The sequence below is a fragment of the Theropithecus gelada genome, chromosome 8, assembly GCF_003255815.1.
Source record: "Theropithecus gelada isolate Dixy chromosome 8, Tgel_1.0, whole genome shotgun sequence".
NCBI lineage: Eukaryota > Metazoa > Chordata > Mammalia > Primates > Cercopithecidae > Theropithecus > Theropithecus gelada.
Genome location: NC_037676.1, coordinates 35,665,365 through 35,685,965, shown reverse-complemented (window position 1 = coordinate 35,685,965; position 20,601 = coordinate 35,665,365). Strand labels below are relative to the sequence as shown.

The 20,601-nt window shown below is 34.4% G+C and overlaps 1 protein-coding gene across 1 annotated transcript in view; it reads right to left on the bottom strand.

Annotated features, from left to right (window-relative positions):
• Nucleotides 1-20,601, bottom strand: part of KCNU1 (potassium calcium-activated channel subfamily U member 1) — a 162,382-nt gene that overhangs the window by 102,901 nt on the left and 38,880 nt on the right. The window contains exons 11-14 of the mRNA XM_025394530.1: nucleotides 6,259-6,364; nucleotides 5,049-5,131; nucleotides 3,529-3,598; nucleotides 2,950-3,102 (exon numbers count right to left, since the gene is read on the bottom strand). Coding sequence (XP_025250315.1) covers nucleotides 2,950-3,102; nucleotides 3,529-3,598; nucleotides 5,049-5,131; nucleotides 6,259-6,364 — 412 coding nt within the window. The remainder of the gene's footprint in view (nucleotides 1-2,949; nucleotides 3,103-3,528; nucleotides 3,599-5,048; nucleotides 5,132-6,258; nucleotides 6,365-20,601) is intronic.

The following is a 20,601-nucleotide window of genomic DNA, read 5'->3' as shown; positions in this document are numbered from 1 at the left end:
AAGATATCTCAAAACGGCTAAATGCATTTAACCCAACAGAAAGGCTGTTAGGAACTTGTGGCTGACATTTGTGTAAGACCCTCTCCTCATCCTTCTCCACCTACTGCCAAGAGAATCACCACCACACTGTTCTGATATAGCAAGACAGTCTTCTTAAAGCCCAGAATCTCAGATGAAAATCTTGAATTTCTAAACATTTAGGAGCACTGTTGCTGTGGAGAGTTATGACTGGTTCAGAAATTCTCTTCAGATGGTCATCATGCAGTTTGGGAAAAAAAGCAAAGCAAAACCAAACACATAGACAAACAATTCTGCCCTACTAAAAAGGACAGACTATTTCAGGCAATCCGGTGCCTGCTTCTACCACCAAGATTCAGCTGAATGAATCTTTTGCCTTTTCCTACTTTTACAGTCCTCTCATGAGGAGGGCTCTGATCATTAGGTGGTTCATACCACTAATTTCCAATAACTAAAGAAATTGGCTTAGTGCTTCTAATCTAAATGTTTTGATGTTTGAAAGAAGGTAAAAAACGATAGCATGGGGATGGAGAAGACTTCCTGAGATAGATTTAAAAAGATCAGAAAGGAAAACAGGAGGATTTTGGATAGAAGAATCTGGGTGCTCAAGTAAGCCAGTTGGATCAGATCTAATGTTAATTTAAGTTTAAGGCCATGCTCTGAACCGAGGACCAACCGGAAATGTTCTTCGAGCTACAATTTCTCACAATATGATCAATATAATTAAAACACATGGCACTGATTCAAGGCCTTTAGTCTGAGTTCTCAGAAGTTTTACAAATATTAACTCAATATTTGGAAAAACCCAGTTATGAGATTAATAACTTTAATTTTATAGGTAGAGAAACTGACAGAGAAAGTAAGGGCCTACTCTGAGAGAAATCGGTCATAAAACTCTGGAGTCCCAGCCATTAAACCAAAGTCGATAGTTTGTTTTAGAACCTAAAGCACCAAAGAATAATGCAGCTTTCACACATCTTGCCTGATGCTGTTCAGTAAGGATTCCTGAAAGTAGGTTTCAGACTTCACTCAAAAAATCATTAAGTAGACCACAAATATCTCTCAATTCCTGTAAGCTAAAATCCATCTTGTATAAATAATGACAGGTGATCATCCTCAGTGGGGAGGTTACAACTCTAGATCTTATTTTTATTTTATTTATTTATTTTTTTGAGACAGAGTCTCACTCTGTTGCCCAGGCTGGAGTGGAGTGGCATGATCTCAGCTCACTGCAACCTCCACCTCCTGGGTTCAAGCAACTCCCCTGCCTCAGCCTCCCCAGTTGCTGGGTCTACAGGCTCATGCCACCATGCCTGGCTAACTTTTTTTTTTTTTAATATTTTTAGTAGATACAGGGTTTCACTATGGTGACAAGGTTGGTCTCAAACTCCTGAGCTCCAGTGATCTGCCAGCCTCAGCCTCACAAACTGTTGGGATTACAGGCATGAGCCACCATACCTGGCCACAACTCTTTAAATAAGAAAAATACAATAGTATGTTTTTATATCTCTATCTTCTATAGTTTCATGAAGGAGAATAAGTCTTCATATAGAGTTCACATTCCATTTATTTCCATTTACTTTCTCCAGCCATGGAGATTGAAAGCGCAATAATCACAAGAAATATTGAAATTCTCTGCTACTTTCTAAATATGCAACACAAAGACAATGTCCTTATAAACCATTTTCTAGGCTGTATACAGTGAACACTACATGAAAGTAAAAGCTTGTGTGTTGTAGCTGCATGAAGGCTCATTCCCTCCACCCTGACTGCTATTTCTTTACATCTGTATATTATATCTCTTTACATTCACAGAAGGAATTACAGAAGCTTTCCATTTGTTGCAGTTAGCATATAGCTGGCCAGAGCATCTCTTACTTCTTTTGCTTTTCCTTAAATAGCACCAGGGAAGAAACAGAAAAAGATGCAAACATTTGTACTGAACACGGGAAAAAGAGAACAGAGGAAAGAGCAAGCAAAGAGAGGTCAGGAGGGAAGTCAAGTGCATGAAAGGCAAGCATGGACTCAGAATTAAACAGACAGTAAGGTCATTCTCTGCAAGAGCTTTAGAAAAGGAAGACCAGGTCCAGCCAAGGGCTAGCACGCCTTGGCTGGAGCATTTCATGGAAATGATATTTGGAAGACCACCTTTTGTGCTACAAAAATTTATCCCAAGAGTCACTTTTAGCCCCTTACTTTGTCTCAGACAAAAATATCAAAAATCTTGATGTGAGACATTGTGTGGAAATAACACCAGAGACATAGAGCACTATGGTAACAACACTGTGCACCAGACAGTCCTAGCTCTGTGGCTCACTAACTTACTGTATGATCAAGTTAGTTAGCTTCACCAATTCACTGCTGGGTTACTAACTTAACATATTATTGAGGGGAAACACAAGACAGTAGGCACTTATTATGTGGTTACTGTTATTATTCCTGCATGGAATTCTCCCTAAAACAACCTGGAAAAATTAGATTTGAATTACTATTTGATCATTATTTCTATTTGATGAATATAATTATTATTATACCAATTATTTTGGATTTAATTTATATTGAAATATATGAATCCTTCATTAATAATATAACCTTTATTTATATTTTCGCTTTCAATAACTCAATGCTTCTACCTTGATGAATGTACTTTGATTTAAAACATACTGGACTGTAGGTAGGAAGCAGAGTTATAATTTTTCTGTTTTGTAGATAAATATTCTTAGGCAGGAATAAAATAAATGATTTCTTCAAGGTCAGTGTGGTACCTGGGACTTTTAAATCCAGATCTTCTAATCCTTTCCCAGCTCAAGCAGAAGTCAAATCTCATTTCTTGGGGCCTTGATGCTTTTCTCAAATTTTTTTTCTATTTCTGATCTTAATATGTAGGACATGGGGACAGAGCCAAGAATTGACATTAATTTACAAGGTTACCTTTCTGTTTTGCTCCACAAATAGAGATGTTAGGAAGGTACACAAGCCTGGCACCAAACAGCCTTGGGCGATAAACCCAAGCTTTAATTCAGCAAAGCAAATGATGTTGTCTCCGGCATCCCAGTCCCAGCTGGGAATCTTTGGCAGATAAACCTGTTCCATAGTACAAAGCAGGTCAAGTATTAGGAATAAACACACCTCAAGAAAGCTCTTGTGGATGGATGTCTTTCTTTTTAAAATTTTCTTGCAATCATATATTCTTTATTTTTGCACATAAAAGTGGTGCCCAGGTCAATGAAAATGATAAGAACAAATTCAGCATTTGAAAGTGGTTAGTGGTCAATGGCTCTCATTTTTTGAAACAAAAATAGCTACAGTTGCAAAATTAGGTCAAATGGCTTAAACCTCTAATTCTGCCCCCAGTTTACATTGTTGAGTGATTATCCATCTTAATGAAACTCCAAATTTTACCTGTGATTAGCAAAAACTTTTTATTTACACATCCATTAGAAAATAAAAAAGTTAGTCTAGCTATACAGATAAAAAGAGGAGACTGAATACGCTAGAATGTTACTATACCTTGTTATGGGATTGCAGTATCTGTATGATGATTCTGGTGGTAGAGTCATAGTTCTTGATAGAGAGCACCCTATATAAACCCCAAACACTCTCATTAATCATGTGTCATAGCCAAAGGGCTTTGTAATATAATTTAATTCAGAGTTAAACTGATATGTAGGTAAGCGTAGAAAAACTTGGCATACAATAAAGTTTATTGTTATGTTGTTTTCGAAAAATGTTTTTAGTAGCCTACACAGAAAAGCGTCATTGTTTTCATAACTTTGCCAACCAAATCTATGGAATGATTATCTCTTGATATTAGAAGACTGTGTTCTTCTGAGACCAATTCTTGAGGAGGAAATCAACAGTTTCATGTTTTAGCCTTCAAACCCAAACCTAATTATTACAGGTAAAAATAGAAATTTGATAGTTGTCTATAGCTTGAAATAGCTCATAGACTGTCTAATTCAACTTCCTCATTTTACAAATTAAGAAACTAAGATCTACCTCATATTTACTGTATTATGCATGGTACAAATTTTCAGCTGTTTCTTGCTATATATAATGTCACCTTCAGCTATGTGTATTTATTTTACTCTGGAGATTGGAAGTTCATCTGGATTAGCCAAAATGCCATTGCCATCATAATCACAGTTAGAGCTTTGTTATCACAAGTTACATTCTTGCTCGGAGTTCACAGTTTAATATGATAACATCTTGAAAATACTCACTGATGGTCAGGCCAGGCGTGGTGGCTCAGCCTGTAATCCGAGCACTCTGGGAGGTTGAGGTGGGTGGATCACCTGAGCTCAGGAGTTCAAGACCAGCCTGACCAACATGGTAAAACTCCATCTCTACTAAAAATACAGAATTAGCCTGGTGTGATGGCACATGCCTGTAATCCCAGCTACTTGGGAGGCTGAGGCAGGAGAACTGCTTGCACACCCGGGAGGCGGAAGTTGCAGTGAGCCGAGATCACACCACTGCCCTCCAGCATGGGCAACTGGGCAATAAAGAGCGAGACTCTGTCTCAAAAAAAAAAAAAAAAGACAGAAAAGAAAAAAAAAACGAAGGAAAATACTTACTGATGGTCAAAAAGTACATCATATCGAACCACACATAATCTTTCACCATAGCTACTAGAGAAAAATCCCAATAAATAAAGTGTACTAACAGGGATAAAATTGCATCTTTATTTTTGAGGAGAGGATATTAGTTATAATGGTGCTATCTGAACAATAATCAGTTATTTGTATGCTTGCTTCTTAAATTCAGATGGCTACTATACATATGAAACTTCAGGGAATTATATGGAGAAGCACATTCACACTCAGGATGCTCTATTTTCATTTTCTTTTGCAACTGTCTGCACAGTCTTGGGGAGGGGGCAAAAGTAGGCAGAACCTTGGAATACGATGAATCTAGTGATATGATAGATGGCATTTTCTCCTGTTTATGCTTATGTACCAGGCATTACTTTAAGAGAGATAGAAAAAAATAATCATTACAGCATACAAAATACAATACCAGATTCTTACCTCATAATGTTGGCAATATCTTCAGCATGGGAATCACTGCACAAAGGGTTGGCTATAATCAGGCATGCCTCTGCAGATTCCACCTACCCTTCAAGATTGGACAGGAGCCATGGTGTTAATTATGTGGGAAATGCTCTGGTCTTCCCCTTTTGGGTTTTCTTAGAATTTTGTAATAAAATTGCTAACAAAAAAGAGGACACACTTGGGAATGAGTTGTAATGAGGATGTCTTTTACATCAGGATTGCTGTCCTGCAAATGCCGCAAAAGGCAAGGGTTGCAGCTGATGGGCCAGGGCACAGGGTCTCTGACATAGGTAAAAGATTGCTTTCAAGTGGGTAAAATACAAAGTTATATTTTTCCTACCATCCGTCATCATTGTTTGATGCCTAGTGATAAGCCATAAGACCTTTATAAGCAACTGCCTGTGTATTTATTTGTCTTTCAGGACAGTAAAGAACAGAGGAACTGGGAGTCCACTTGGCCCAAAGTAAACAGTTATTCAATATTGGTGGCGTGTGAATTTCAAAGTTCTAGAAAATTACTGAAGTGGCTCTTACAGTACTAAATTGCAGGAAAGAGAAAGATTTTTCTGGGTCTGTCAATTCTTTGTGTTTACTCTATAGATCTTGGCTTTAAACAGAAACTTTTCTGTTTGTTGATTCTCCGAGACTAAGAACATGACAGGAAGCTGCCTTTGATCTTAAGCCAAACCTGTCTAGAGGGTTGGCTGTTGCTCATTATTTTTAGTCACAACTTTAATGAGATTTCTACTATTTTTCTTTATGTTTTTCCTATTGGAAAGCATATTCATGCATTTAGGAGGAGAAGTTGATTAAAGCTGACAGACTCAGAGATCTGCCTTCTGGTAAGAATTCTATTTGTGTGGTAAGATCAAACACACCTTGCTATCCATACCTTTTACAGACCTCTTAGGCTGATAAAATAAAACTGATTTAGATAGAGAATTTTGTGAAATAAATAATTTAAATATAAGTGTTGGCAAACAGTGAGGTCTGCTTGACATTTGTGAAATCAGATTTGGAGGTCAATTACTACACTTCCTTTACAATTGTTTCTAAAGCTGAGGAAGTTATATTTTCCTCCAGTTAAAGAAGCCGAAATAATATCTTTTCCAAAAGCAATATATCTTGTAATTTTAATTGTTGCAACTTAGGAAAACTACAAGGAACTAAAACAACTAGATCTTACCGCAACTCGCCTCAGATCCTCCCACTTCATTGCAGATCCAGAAATGAATGTTGTGTAGGCCAAGTAGCATTTAAATATGGTTTCAAGTTCCAAAGAAGGAGGGCTCCTTGACAAAAAAGAATGTGGCAGCAATGAGGTAAAAAAGATGACTGATTCTGCGTTTAGAGGTTTTTATAACTTATTTGGTGCATTTAGTAGAATCCCTCATAGTGGTATGAAAAAATACAAATCAAGTTAATGCTATTTTTTTTAAAAATGTAATTACTAAGGATGGAGAGGTTCACTATTTAGTTTAAAAAATTGAATTACTGAAACAGGCATAACATTTTAAACAACTATACATTTAATAAAATGGCTTTTAAATATAGGAAGCAAATATGAAAAAAACTAGAAAGAGAAATTGATGAATCTGCCACTGTCATGAGAGATTTTGACATATCTTTTTAAACTATTGATAGAGCAAGCAGAAAACAATCATCATCATGGATTTTGAACACACATGTTTAATATTTATAAATTCTGCAAATAACATTTAGAGGAACTAATTTTTATAAAGAACACACAAATATTTATCAAAATGATACTTTACTTGACAGAAAATGAAAGCCTCAACACATTACAAAAACATAGTTATTATATATAATGATCTTTGATCACAATACAATGAACTTAGAAGTTAACCAAAACACAAATAAAAATAGTTTTTAGATTTAGGAATTAAAAAAAATAGACTGCTAAAAATTTTATGGGCTTAGAATAAATTGCAACAATTCTTTATCATTATTCTTAGAAATATGTTGAAAATATTAAATATATATGCTTTGGGATACAACAACAGCAATGCTTTAGGAATAATTTATAGTTTTGGAGACATATTAGAATAGGATCAAGGAAATAAGAATAAAAGAAATGATAAAAACAAGAATAAGAAACAATGAAAAAGGAACAAAAAGATAAAATAGAGAAGATAAACCACATCAAAAGTTAGTTCTTTGAAAAATAACCTAGCATAATAGGCAAAAGTTTTGTAAAGTTAATGGAGAAAAAATAAAAGACAAAAATGATGCAAATATTGAATAAAGAAGATATAATACATAAAGTAGATCTAAAAAATAAAAGTAGACAGCAAATAACTAAATGTCAACAGCTCTGAAAACTTAGACAAAATGAACAAATTACTTGAAAGTATATCTTACCAGAACTAACCCTAGAAGAAATAAAAAGCCTAAATAGCTCTATAGCTGTTAAAGAAATTGAAACTGTGGCTTAAAATCTCTCAAAACACAACAAACACATGCACACACACACACACACACACAAACCTACACACCCAAACACACACACACCCCCATCAAATAAAATGTAGAAAACCATTAGTTCTACATGGTTTCCACATTTAACTTCTACCATACTTTAAAGCAACACATAATCTCATTTTTATACAAAGCCTTTTAAAGTAAAAATAGGAAATAGTTCCTAACCAATACTAAAAAAGACAAAATAATTATGTTATCAAAAATATCAGTGAGATCACCACATTAACAAATTAAAAAACAACAATTATATAATCACCTCAGATGCAGAAACAAATTGACAGAAATAGTTCTTCAGAGTTGAGAAATACAATTCGTGGTATATTAGAAATAGAAGATAATATTTTTAACCCAACAAATATCTTTAAAATAAAAAAGATATCTTTAATGAAAAAATATTAAAGGTGCTTTTAAAAAAGAGAAGTAGAGATATCATCACTGCTCTTTTTCAACATTGTATTTGATGTCTCAGCAACAATTACATTATTTCAGACAAATAGTTTATTTCCTTCTTTCCAATCCTTATGTGTACAATTTATGTTTATTTTATTATAAATAATTATTTTATTTATAAATCTGGATTAATATTTATTTTATTAAAAGATAAAATAAAAATAAATTGTTTTAATGTAAATAATTATAAGTATACTTATACAAATATAAATAATATAAATATAATTATTTACATGGAAACCCCTAATATTACTACAGAAAAAAATAAAATTTATGTGGTTAGATATAAGACTAATATACAAAATTTAATTGTTTTTCCTGTACTAAGAGCAAACAACTAGTAAACCCAACTGGAAGATATTACTTTAACTAATATCAGAAAATACCAAGTACCTAGAAATAAAAGTTAGTAAGCTCTCTACCTGGGAAACTATACCGTATTATTAAGGGGTACTAAATGAGAACTAAATAAATGAATAACCCCAGTATAGTAAAAGTTGGAAAAAGTTTGTAGCATAAAGCAGTCAATGCTGCATCTAAAGTTTCAATTAGATTCACATTACATTTCTGCAGTTTTTCATAATAAAATAATATACATGATAAAATAATTTAAAAATTTATATAAAATATAAAGGGCCAGGTAAAGCTTGTCTACTATAAAAAAACAAAATAAAAGATTAAAAGACTTGCTCTAGGGATAGATAGAACTAGTTACAAAGATTTAGTAATTAAAAGAGCGTAGTATTAATGCAGTAATAGAAAAATTGATAAAGATTTATACAGATTTATAAATCTTGATTTAAATTTATTTTATTATAAAGATAAACATAAATTGGTTTAATGCAAATAATTATAATTACACAAATATAAATAATTATACAATTAATTATATATATAATTATTTACATGGAAATCCCTAATATTACTACAGAAAAAAACAAAATTTATGTGATTAGATATGATTAACATACAAAATTAATTACAAGATTAATATATAAAATTTCTCTTTAAAATAGAAAGTACATTACTCACAGTGGTCACATGCCAGATCAGTGAGGAGAGGGAAGGGTTTGTTCAATAACCGGCACTGGTAAAATAGTTATATCCATATGGAATAAGGTAAAAACTTTCTACATGTATCTTACTCTATAAAAAATTCTAAATGAATTAGAGACATAAATGACAAAAACAAAAATTTTAAATTATTGGTAGGAAATGTAGTTCAACATATTTTAAGCAATGTAATAGGGAGTTTCTAAACAAAAAACAATAAGTGCTTTAACGTAATAGAAAACATTCAATATTTGACTATAATAATATTAAAAACTTTTAAGCATCAGAAGATATGTAATATTCAGTAATAAGGCAAATTATAAACTGAAAGAAGAAATTGCAGTTCCCACAACTGATGAAGAATTATTGCAAATAATATATTACACATTCCTAAAATTAAATATCAAAAACCACACAAAATAGTTAAGTAAAAAAAGTAAATAGGCAAAACACATGAATGAGTATGTCACGGAAAGAGAAAAGATGTGTGGCTAGTAAACATGGTGAAGCTCCACATCTGTAGAGCCAAAGGGCATAGAAATCAAAACCACAAGAAGGTTCCATTTTACATTGATTTTATTGCAAAGATTAAAACATATAACCATATCAGTTGTTGGAAAGAATGTGTATATATGTATGTGTGTGTATATATATGAAGAATGTATATATACACGTATATATGAGAAGAATGTGTGTGTGTGTGTGTGTGTGTGTATATATATATATGAAGTCTCTTACACATTCCTGATAGGCTTGCAAAATGGTTCGAAGACTTGGAAAAAATGATTAATGGCCTAAAAATGAATATTCACATACTTGACACTATTAAGCACACACATGTACAAGCACAAATGCACACAAACATGCACACAGAGACACTATTTCATGTGTCCACCAGGAGCCATATACAAGCATGTTAATAACAAAACTATTTCCAATTGCAAAATATAGAAATAACCCCAATCACACCAAAAGAAGAGTGGAACTGAGGGAAATGAATATCACTAACAAGAACAACCAATTAATTACAGCAACACTCAAAAATATGAAAGCATCTTACTAACATAATATAAACTGAATAAAACCCCAAAGATTACATTGGTATGGTGTTCCTTCTATAAAGTTAAACATGTCTAAAGTAATATGCACATTTTAGATGTGAATATAGATGTAATAAAACATGGGAGAAAGAAAGAATGGTAGTGATATTTTAAAAAACTAGCCATAGGTTGAAATATGGGGAAGATTATACGGTTAGATATAAATTATTGTCCTACGTTTCACCTTGGCAGTGAGTTCACACATTGGTGCTTACAACATTATTAAAAAGAACTAGTAACATAAATAACCAAAATGGGTTTATGTGTAAACCAATTATGAATGTTATGACTAAGAATTATAATAAATCTAATCCTGATTTTCTAACACTCAAAGAAGAAAACCAAATCTTAGTAGGAAATGTAGTTCAACATGTTTTAAACACTGGGATAGGGAAAGATTTTCTAAACAAAAAACAAGAGGTGATTTAATATAATATAAATTATTCTATCTTTGAGATAATATTAAAAACTTTTAAATATGAAAAACACACAGTATTCAGTAAAAAGGCAAATTACAAACCTGAAGAAGAAATTTGCAGTTCTCATAATTGATGAAGAATCATGTCATCCCTCTACTCAAAGTACTCCAACAATCAGAACTGACACAGAGAAAATTACCTTCCTTAAAGCCAAGTCTCTACAATGGTACAATGAACTCAATACAACTTTATTATCAGGCCCACTATCAATTACAATATTTTTCAAATACTCTGAAATTATCAGTCCTTATGAGTGAAACTTCCCCCTTTTCCTTAGAACACTTTGGATTCAATATGTGACACATGACCATCAACATATGTGGAAAAGTGAGAGCTCTGCTTATGTTTGCATACATTACAATATTAACAGAACTGAGAGCTTCTACTTTCAAGAATAATAAGTTAGGTAACTTCAGCCAACTCCCTTCTGAGGATATATAAAAAAACTGGATGAAATATTAAAAATGTCTGCTAAGAAGTCATCAATGATATAAGCAAACAATGAAGAGTTATGAGGCTAAAACCTGAGAGAAATCAATAACCAGGGGGTTAGGTCCAATTTTCTTCCCCGAAGGCATTTTATAATTCAGAAGAAGCAGCTACCAATCTGAGATAACATTTGGTGGTCACACAAGTCAAAGGACAAAAAAGTGCAGTTCACCTGACATACAAAATGAAGGGTTTGATATCTTTTCCAAAATAAAAACTGGCATAACAAAAGCACAGAAGGAAAGAAGAAGGGTAAAATTGAATAGACTCGCTTATAAATGGGCTGTCATCCTGAGTTTGTCACCTGGGAAGTACAGAGAGTTTCAAGCGTTGAGCTTGGATTAAGATGGTCCTGAGGCAGAAGTGCCCTGTTGTGTTTCAAAGAAGTAAAGAAATATACTCTCTTGAGGAAGGTAACATCATCTTTCTAAGTTAACAATGTTTCCATGTGTAATTGTGCAATACAGGAATCAGTGCGTAATGTAAGACAATAGGCACACAAACAAGAAAGAAAGAAAACAAGACAGTGTGTGTAACATGCAGCAGAAGCCACAGTCAGTAAAATCAAAGATGTGAGGCATTCAATTATTGGACACTAGCTATAGCATATTTATGCTTATTTTGTTGAAATACACAAAAGGTAAGGTAGAAATGCAAGAAGTAAAAATAAAAACAGGACAGTTTGATAAATAATCAAAAAAAACTAATGGGTACTGGGGTTAATACCTTGGTGATGAAATAATCTGTACAACAAACCCTCATGACACAAGTTTACCTATATAACAAACCTTCACATGTGCCCCTGAAATCAAAATAAAAGTTAATTTTTTTAAAAAAGAATCAAATGTAAATTCCAGAACTGAATAATATAATAACTGAAATTGAAAACTTAATGGATGGGTTTATAAGTAGATTAAACACACAAAAAGAGCTAAGGTTCTGGAATCTAGGTCAAAACAAATTATCCAGAATGCAACACAGAGATATAAAAAGGGAGGAGATAAGTTCAAAAGAGGGTAAGAAATTCAGGTCATATGGCCTAGCACAGTGGCTCACACCTGTACTCCCAGCACTTTGGGAGGCCAATGTGGGCAGGTCACTTGAGGTCAGGAGTTGGAGACCAGCCTGGCCAACATGGTGAAACCCCATCTCTACTAACAATATAAAAATTAGCCAGGTGTGGTGGCGGGCACCTATTATCCCAGCTTCTTGGGAGGCTGAGGCAGGAGAATTGCTTGAACCCAGGAGGCAGAGGTTGCAGTTAGCCGAGATCACGCCAGTGCACTCCAGCCTGGGCAACAGAGCAAGACCCTGTCTCAAAAAAATAAATAAATAAATAAATAAATCAGGACATATAACTGGAACAATAAAAAAGAAAAAGACTAGCAGAGTTAACTGTAATTGGAATCCTGGAAGAAAAGGAGAAACAAAAAGGTGACACAAGCAACATTTGAAGATATAATTAAAGTAATTGAGAATCCTCCAGAAATGATCAAAGACACCAATCCAGAGACTCAGGGAGATCTATGCATCCTAACTGTGGTAAATTGATGGAAATTCAAACCTATACACATCATAGGAAAAGTATAACATACATCCATATTAAGTAAAATGTATGACCTTTAAAAAAGATAGCTCTTTTAACAAGGTAATTCAACAGACTTCTTCATAGTAACAACAGAAGTCAGAAATAAGTGGAATAAGATTTCGTGGTTCTTAAGTAAATAAACTGCCAGCTTGTAACTCTGTATCAGTGAAATTGTCCTCCAAGAATGAAAAAAAAAGACATCTTTACACTTAAAAAAACAAACAACACCCAACAGAGTTAGTCACTGGTAGATCTGCATTTAAGGCAAACTTAAAAATTTGGGGGTTGGGAGATGAAAAATTACTTAATGGGTACAATGTAAATTATTCAGGTGATGGTTACACTAAAAGCCCAGACTTCTCCACTGCACATCTTTCCACGTAACAAAACTGCACTCGTACCCCTTAAACTCATACCAATTTTTTTTTTTTACTTTTTGGCATGAAGAAAATCATTACAATAGGAAGAAAGAGCAGAGGTGCAAGAAGAGATAAATATAACAAAAGGTTAAATGTTAGGGCAAATTTAATGAAATTTGTCATAAAACTTTACGTTTGTAGATTTTTTTTAACATGAAATAAGCTTAATCATGCATATACCTGACAAAGGCTTGAATCACATATTACCCCATGCAAATAAAAAAGGACTAACAATTCAGCATAAAAATGGTCAAGACAAATGGATCATCATTTAATATGAGGCAGTCCAGTTGGCTTATGGATATGAAAAGATGCTTGGCCTCACTAGTAGTGAGAAAAATGTTAATTAAAACCACAAGAAAGACCACCATCTTGATAAAGTACTACCCACAAGAATGGCTACAAATAAAAAGACTGCTGTTTCTAAGTGTGGAGTTACACTTTCAGTGTTAGTAGGATGTAGGGCACCAGGAACTCTCAGGGCTACTGGTACAGTGCAGATTGTTCAAATCATTTTGTACAACTGACAGTTCTACCTAAGAAAAATATTTAAACTTTATTACCCTACAATTACATTTTTGGGCACCAAGATACATATACAAAAATTTGCACCGTACCATTCTTTATAATAGCCAAAGTATAGGGGAGAAATGCCACCAATGGTTGAATGGATTAAGAAAAATCATGGTGTATTCATAGAATACTGTCTACACAGCAACAAAAATAAGTATTATACAACTATTTCCAGTTGCAATATGGATAAATCTCACAAACATAACAATGAGGTAAAGAAATTTATATTCCATTTAAAAAGTTTAAGAAAACAGGAAAAGGCAAATAATATTCTAAATAAACATAGAAGATAAACAAAAAATAATAAGATATAATGTTCGAACTGTAGTTACTTCTAGGAAGTAAAGATGGAGCTTCAGTTGCAGAGGGTTGTGTTGGTGTGCTAGTTATGGAATATAGTAATCCATCCTTATCCGAGGGGGATACATTCCAAGATCCCCAGGGGATGCCTGAAACCACAGATAGTACCAAACCCTGTATATACAGTACTGTTTTTCCTATATACACATACCTATAATAACATTTAATTTATAAATTAGGTACAGTATGGCATTAACAATAACAAGTAATAATGAAATAGAATAATTATAACAATATGCTGTCACAAAATGTATGTGAAAGCAGTCTCTCTTTCAAAATACCATATTGTACTGTACTCACTAAGTTTTAGAACACGACTGACCACATATAACTGAAATTGTGCTAAATGAAACTGCAGATAAGGAGGCACTACTTTATTTAATGACTTGAGTGGTAGTTACGTGGGTGTTCATTTTATAATCATTTTAATTCTAAGTGAGTTTTTGAATTACATTTTGGTCTAAAAAAGTTTAAACAGGCACTGGGCGTGGTGGCTCACACCTGTAACTCACACCTGTAATCCCAGCACTTTGGGAGGCAGAGGCCGGTGGATAACCTGAGGTCAGGAGTTCGAGACCAGTCCAGCCAACATGGTGAAATTCTGTCTGTACTAAAAATACAAAATTAGCTGGGTCTGGTGGTGCACACCTGTAATCCCAGCTACTTGGGAGGCTGAGGCAGGAGAATCACTTGAATCTGGGAGGCGGAGGTTGCAGTGAACTGAGATCGCACCATTGCACTACAGCCTGGGCAATAAGAGGAAAACTACTTCTCAAAAAAACAACAAGGTTTAAACAAGGAGATTAATTATTTCCTTGCTACTTTAGAAGTGAATAAACGTTCTGGCATATTTTTTTCTATAGTACAATGACCCATGTGCAACTCTTAGAAATTTCTCAGTCAACTTTTCTCCTATTGTATTATTACATATTGGAGAAATTGGAAAATATTTATTGCCACTCATATGGTACCTCCATTATATATACTTACTGTATATGATATATATGATAAACATATTATAAAATGAAACAATCATTGAGGATTGAAAATAAAATTTTGAGGAAATATACTGTTATCTTTATACACTTTTACTTGAATCTGCAAGGAACAATATTTATTTGCCACAATGATCTAAACACTAATCATGTAACTACAGATTTAAGATCATAATACTGAAACAATAGAAGTGATGCACAGTGCTGACAATTCTCATCTGCAAATCTGATGGTTAATAAATACCATCTATAACCGAGGAATCAAAAAAGTGGTAACATTTAGACTTAAAATTTGAAGAAATATTAAGTCTGAAAGAACTGAAAGCAGTTGTCTCTGAACAGTAGGACTGGGGAAAGGGAAGAAGGGATAAGCACTTCATGGTAAGTATTTTACTTTTGATGTGTAACTTACGGTTATATACTGTTTTTGCCTTACTCTTAATGGCAAAACCACAATTACTTTTGCACCAACCAAATACTTTCTTAATGGTACTTTCTTCTGAATGCATACTCTGGTCTGCCCCATCCCCTAACAATTGCTGAATTAGCTGCCCCCTCTGTTATGACAACACTCACATGCATGCCTCTCTTTATCCCTATGTTTTGATTTTCACATTTCAAGTATATGGAAGTATACATGATTTATTGTACCTTCTCATCTGAGAACTGATTTCTTTTGTCAAACCTAGAAAGCTCTCATCTTTTAAATTTTGTAAAAAATAGTACATATGCAATCAGCATAAATAATGACAAGGAAGTCAACATTTATGTGCCCACTCATAAAACAAATTACTCAAGGAAAGAGGTATCACATTATCACTGCTCCTTGCTATGTAGCCTCTAAGCCTAGTTATCTGGCTTTTGGTGGTTTTAAGAGCTGTGTAATATCTATTTATATATTCTTTTCTGCTTAATTTAACTATAGTTTTTCTTGCGTGCAACTAAGCAGTCTGACTTATGGAAATATAAGTTAATATTTTATTTTCATAATATTTCATAGAATAATATGTTAGATACTGCTTTGTTCAAGCAATAAATAAGTAACCAAAGAAAGAAAATGATAATATGGTATCATTTATGTATTCTTGTGTAGAATCTCATAAGAACTTTGTAGCTTAAAATAACAAGTTATTATTTTTTGTATTCCTTGTTTTGACTGGGCTCAGCGGGGTGACACTTCTGTTCCCTGTGGTTTTGTTAGAGTCCTTTATAGGACTGACTTCCTTTATAGGAGAGCTTTAGTGGTCTAGAACATCCAAGATGGCATCATTTATATGTCTGCTGCCTCGACTGAGCTAGCTGGAAAGACTGGCAGTGGGATGGGCCTTATTCTCCATCATACATACATATATATATATGTATGTATATATGTGTATGTATAGATGTATCATACATATATATATGTATATATGTAGCATACATATATGTATGTATTTATGTATTTATCAATATATTATATATGTATGTATATATGTATCATACATACATATATATGTATGATGCATATATATACATACATAGATATGTGTGCATTTATTTATTTATAGTTATATTTCAAGATGCCAAGATACTGAAAGCAGATGTTATCAGGAGTCTTAAGGGCTGGCATAACTGGCATACTGTCACTTGTCGATATCTTACGGTTGAAATGAGTTAAAAGGCTAGCCCAGATTCAAGAGAAGGGAGAAAGGACTCCACTTTTGGTAGGAGGAGCCGAATACAGACACTCCTGAACTTATGATGGAGCTACATCCCTATAAACTCATCATAAATTGAAAACGTGGTAAGTTGAAAATGCTTTGAACACAGCTAACCTATCAAACATCATTGCTTAGCCTGGCCTACCTCAAACATGCTCAGAAAACTCACATTAGCCTACATTTGGTCAAAATATCTAACACAAAGCCTATTTATAATAAAGCGTTGAGTATCTCATATTATTTACTGAATACTGTACTGAAAGTGAAAAACCAAATGGTTGTATGAGTATACAAAGTATGGTTTCTACTGAATGCATATGGCTTTTGCACCATCATAAAGTAAAACAAAATTGTTTAAGTCAAAGCATCATGAACCAGGGACTATCTGTATGTATAAAGAGGAATTGCTATTAGCCATCATTAAACTACCACAGTCTGCATCCTGGCTACAAGAATTCACATTTCTCCCTTGTACAAAATATTCTCACATTTCCTCCCAAAGTCTCATCTCTTTACAGAATCAGCTCAAAGTCCTGGATCTTGTCATCTAAATTAGGCCCAGACCTGGTTGGGGGCTCCTGAACACATCTGGTCCTGATGTGAACACCTGTGAACTGAATGCAGAAGTGCATACCCTGACTCCAACAGCCACTCACCATGATGACACCAACAGGGATAGGAAAATTGTAATAGACAAGCCCCATCAAAAGTGGTGGAGGTTGTAATGGAGGGCACTGAGAAATCACGAGTCCACAGAAATTCTGAAATCTGAGCATGTATTATTAGGGGTAGAGAATGTTTCTCAATTATGGCCCAGTTCTGTGGTCACGAGTTAATCTATTGTCCATAATTCTTTTGTCTATCCTCTGATCCTGAGTCATCATGCTTCCCTTTCTTTAATAGAAGGTCTATGTTTATACTTCAGTAGCTTTCTCTGCCTGATTCTTGTGTGTGCTAAATTGGGCTCAGAAGCACTTTTTTTTTTTTTTTTTTTTTTTTTTCATTTTGAACTATTTCTTTCCCTTTTATTTCAAGTTGGGAGGGCTGCTATCAGAAAAATTCTGTTTAAAGCAGAATTCTATTGAGTAGTTTCTATAAACCTAATTCAGGTTCATGTCATGCTTTAAAAGTCAGATCCATGATTCCTTGCAGACAGATCTCTCTCCACTTTGACAATGTCAGGCTTCCAGGACAGATGTCTGTAAGCTTCTTTGCAGCCCCTGTGCCTGACTGAGAGCCTTTGTAAGTCACCACCTTAAATCTTTCTGAGGTCTTAACAAATGATCTTACAGTTGTATCCTTGATTCAATTTTTGACCTTGAGGTCAAATGTTATAGATTGCACCCTAAATTTGATTTTTTTTCTCTCTGAGGTCATTTTTCGCTTTTTTGTCCAACTGGAGAGATTGTTCTGGGCCTTCTGTATTTCTTCTAAGTTCTGCTCAAAAACTAAAGAATTTCTTTTTTTTTTTCCTCAATTTTTTTTATAATACCTTAGCATGCATGATTAAACTAGAGTAAATGACTTTCCTTTGGGAAATCTTCTTAGCTTCCCAATTTCATTAGGTACATTTCCTGTCTTCCATATTATTGCTGGTGACAGTGTTACCAAAATTCTGACATAATACCATGCATGGGCTTTTCTTCCTCCAGCACCCTACAGCAATTTCCTCATTGCTCTTCCAGCCTTTACTGAGTCTCCATGAAACTCTTCTGGCCTCTGTCTCCACCAGTTCCAAGGAAAAGCCCACATTTTGGCTCTCAATATGATAGCACCCCACTTCTAGTACCACTTGTATCAATTATCTATTTCTGCAAAACAAACCATCCTAGGAATTATTGACCTTAAGCAACAATAATACACTATGTTCATGATTTTGTAGGTTGGCTGGTCTCAGCCAGATTGTTCTTTTACTTACTTATTTATTTATCTATTTATTTTTTATTATATTTTATGTTCTATGGTACATGTGCACAACATGCAGGTTTGTTACATATGTATACATGTGCCACGTTGGTGTGCCGCACCCATTAACTTGTCATTTACATTAGGTATATCTCCTAATGCCATCCCTACCCCCTCTCCCCACCCCACGACAGGCCCTGGTGTGTGATGTTCCCCTTCCTGTGCTGTGTTCTCATTGTTCAGTTCCCACCTATGAGTGAGAATATGTGGTGTTTGGTTTTTTATTCTTGCAATAGTTTGCTGAGAATGATGGTTTCCAGCTGCATCCATGTCCCTACAAAGGACCATGAACTCATCCTTTTTTAAGGCTACATAGTATTCCATGGTATATATGTGCCACATTTTCCTAATCCAGTCTGTCATTGATGGACATTGGGGTTGGTTCCAAGTCTTTGCTATTGTGAATAGTGCCACAATAAGCATATGTGTGCATGTGTCTTTATAGGAGCATGATTTATAATCCTTTGGGTGTATACCCAGTAATGGGATGGCTGGGTCAAACGGTATTTCTAGTTCTAGATCCTTGACAGATCGTCACACTGTCTTCCACAATGGTTGAACTAGTTTACAGTCCCATCAACAGTGTAAAAGTGTTCCATTTTCCACATCCTCTCCAGCACCTGTTGTTTCCTGACCTTTTAATGATTGCCATTCTAACTGGTGTGAGATGGTATTTCGTTGTGGTTTTGATTTCCATTTCTCTGATGGCTAGCAATGATGAGCATTTTTTCATGTGTCTGTTGGCTGCATAAATGCCTTCTTTTGAGAAGTGTCTGATCATATCCTTTGCCCACTTTTTGATGGGGTTGTTTGTTTTTTTCTTGTAAATTTGTTTGAGTTTTTTTTGTAGCTTCTGGGTATTAACCCTTTGTCAGATGAGTAGATTACAAAAATTTTCTCCCATTCTGTAGGTTGCCTGTTCACTCTGATGCTGGTTTCTTTTGCTGTGCAGAAGCTCTTTAGTTTAATTAGGTCCCATTTGTCAATTTTGGCTTTTTTTGCCATTGCTTTGGTGTTTCAGACATGAAGTCCTTGCCCATGCCTATGTCCTGAATGGTATTGCCTAGGTTTTCTTGTAGGGTTTTTATGGTTTTAGGTCTAACACTTAAGTCTCTAATCCATCTTGAATTAATTTTTGTATAAGATGTGAAGGGATCCAGTTTCAGCTTTCTACTTATGGTTATCCAGTTTTCCTAGCACCATTTATTAAATAGGGAATTCTTTCCCCATTTCTTGTTTCTGTCAGGTTTGTCAAAGATCAGATGGTTGTAGATCCGTGGTATTATTTCTGAGGGCTCTGTTCTGTTCCATTGGTCTATATCTCTGTTTTAGTACCAGTACCCTGCTGTTTTGGTTACTGTAGCCTTGTAGTATAGTTTGAAGTCAGGTAGCGTGATGCCTCCAGCTTTGTTTTTTTGGCTTAGGATTGTCTTGGCAATGTGGGCTCTTCTTTGGTTCCATATGAACTTTAAAGTAGTTTTTTCCAATTCTGTGAAGAAAGTCATTGGTAGCTTAAAACGTATGGCCTTGAATCTAAAAATTCCCCTGGGCAGTATGGCCATTTTCATGATATTGATTCTTCCTATCCATGAGCATGGAATGTTCTTCCATTTGTTTGTGTCCTCTTTTATTTCATTGTAGTTCTCCTTGAAGAGGTCCTTCACATCACTTGTAAGTTGGATTCCTAGGTATTTTATTCTCTTTGAAGCAATTGTGAATGGGAGTTCACTATGATTTGGCTCTCTGTTTGTCTGTTATTGGTGTACAAGAATGTATGTGATTTCTGCACATTGATTTTGTATCCTGAGATTTTGCTGAAGTTGCTTATCAGCTTAAGGAGATTTTGGACTGAGATG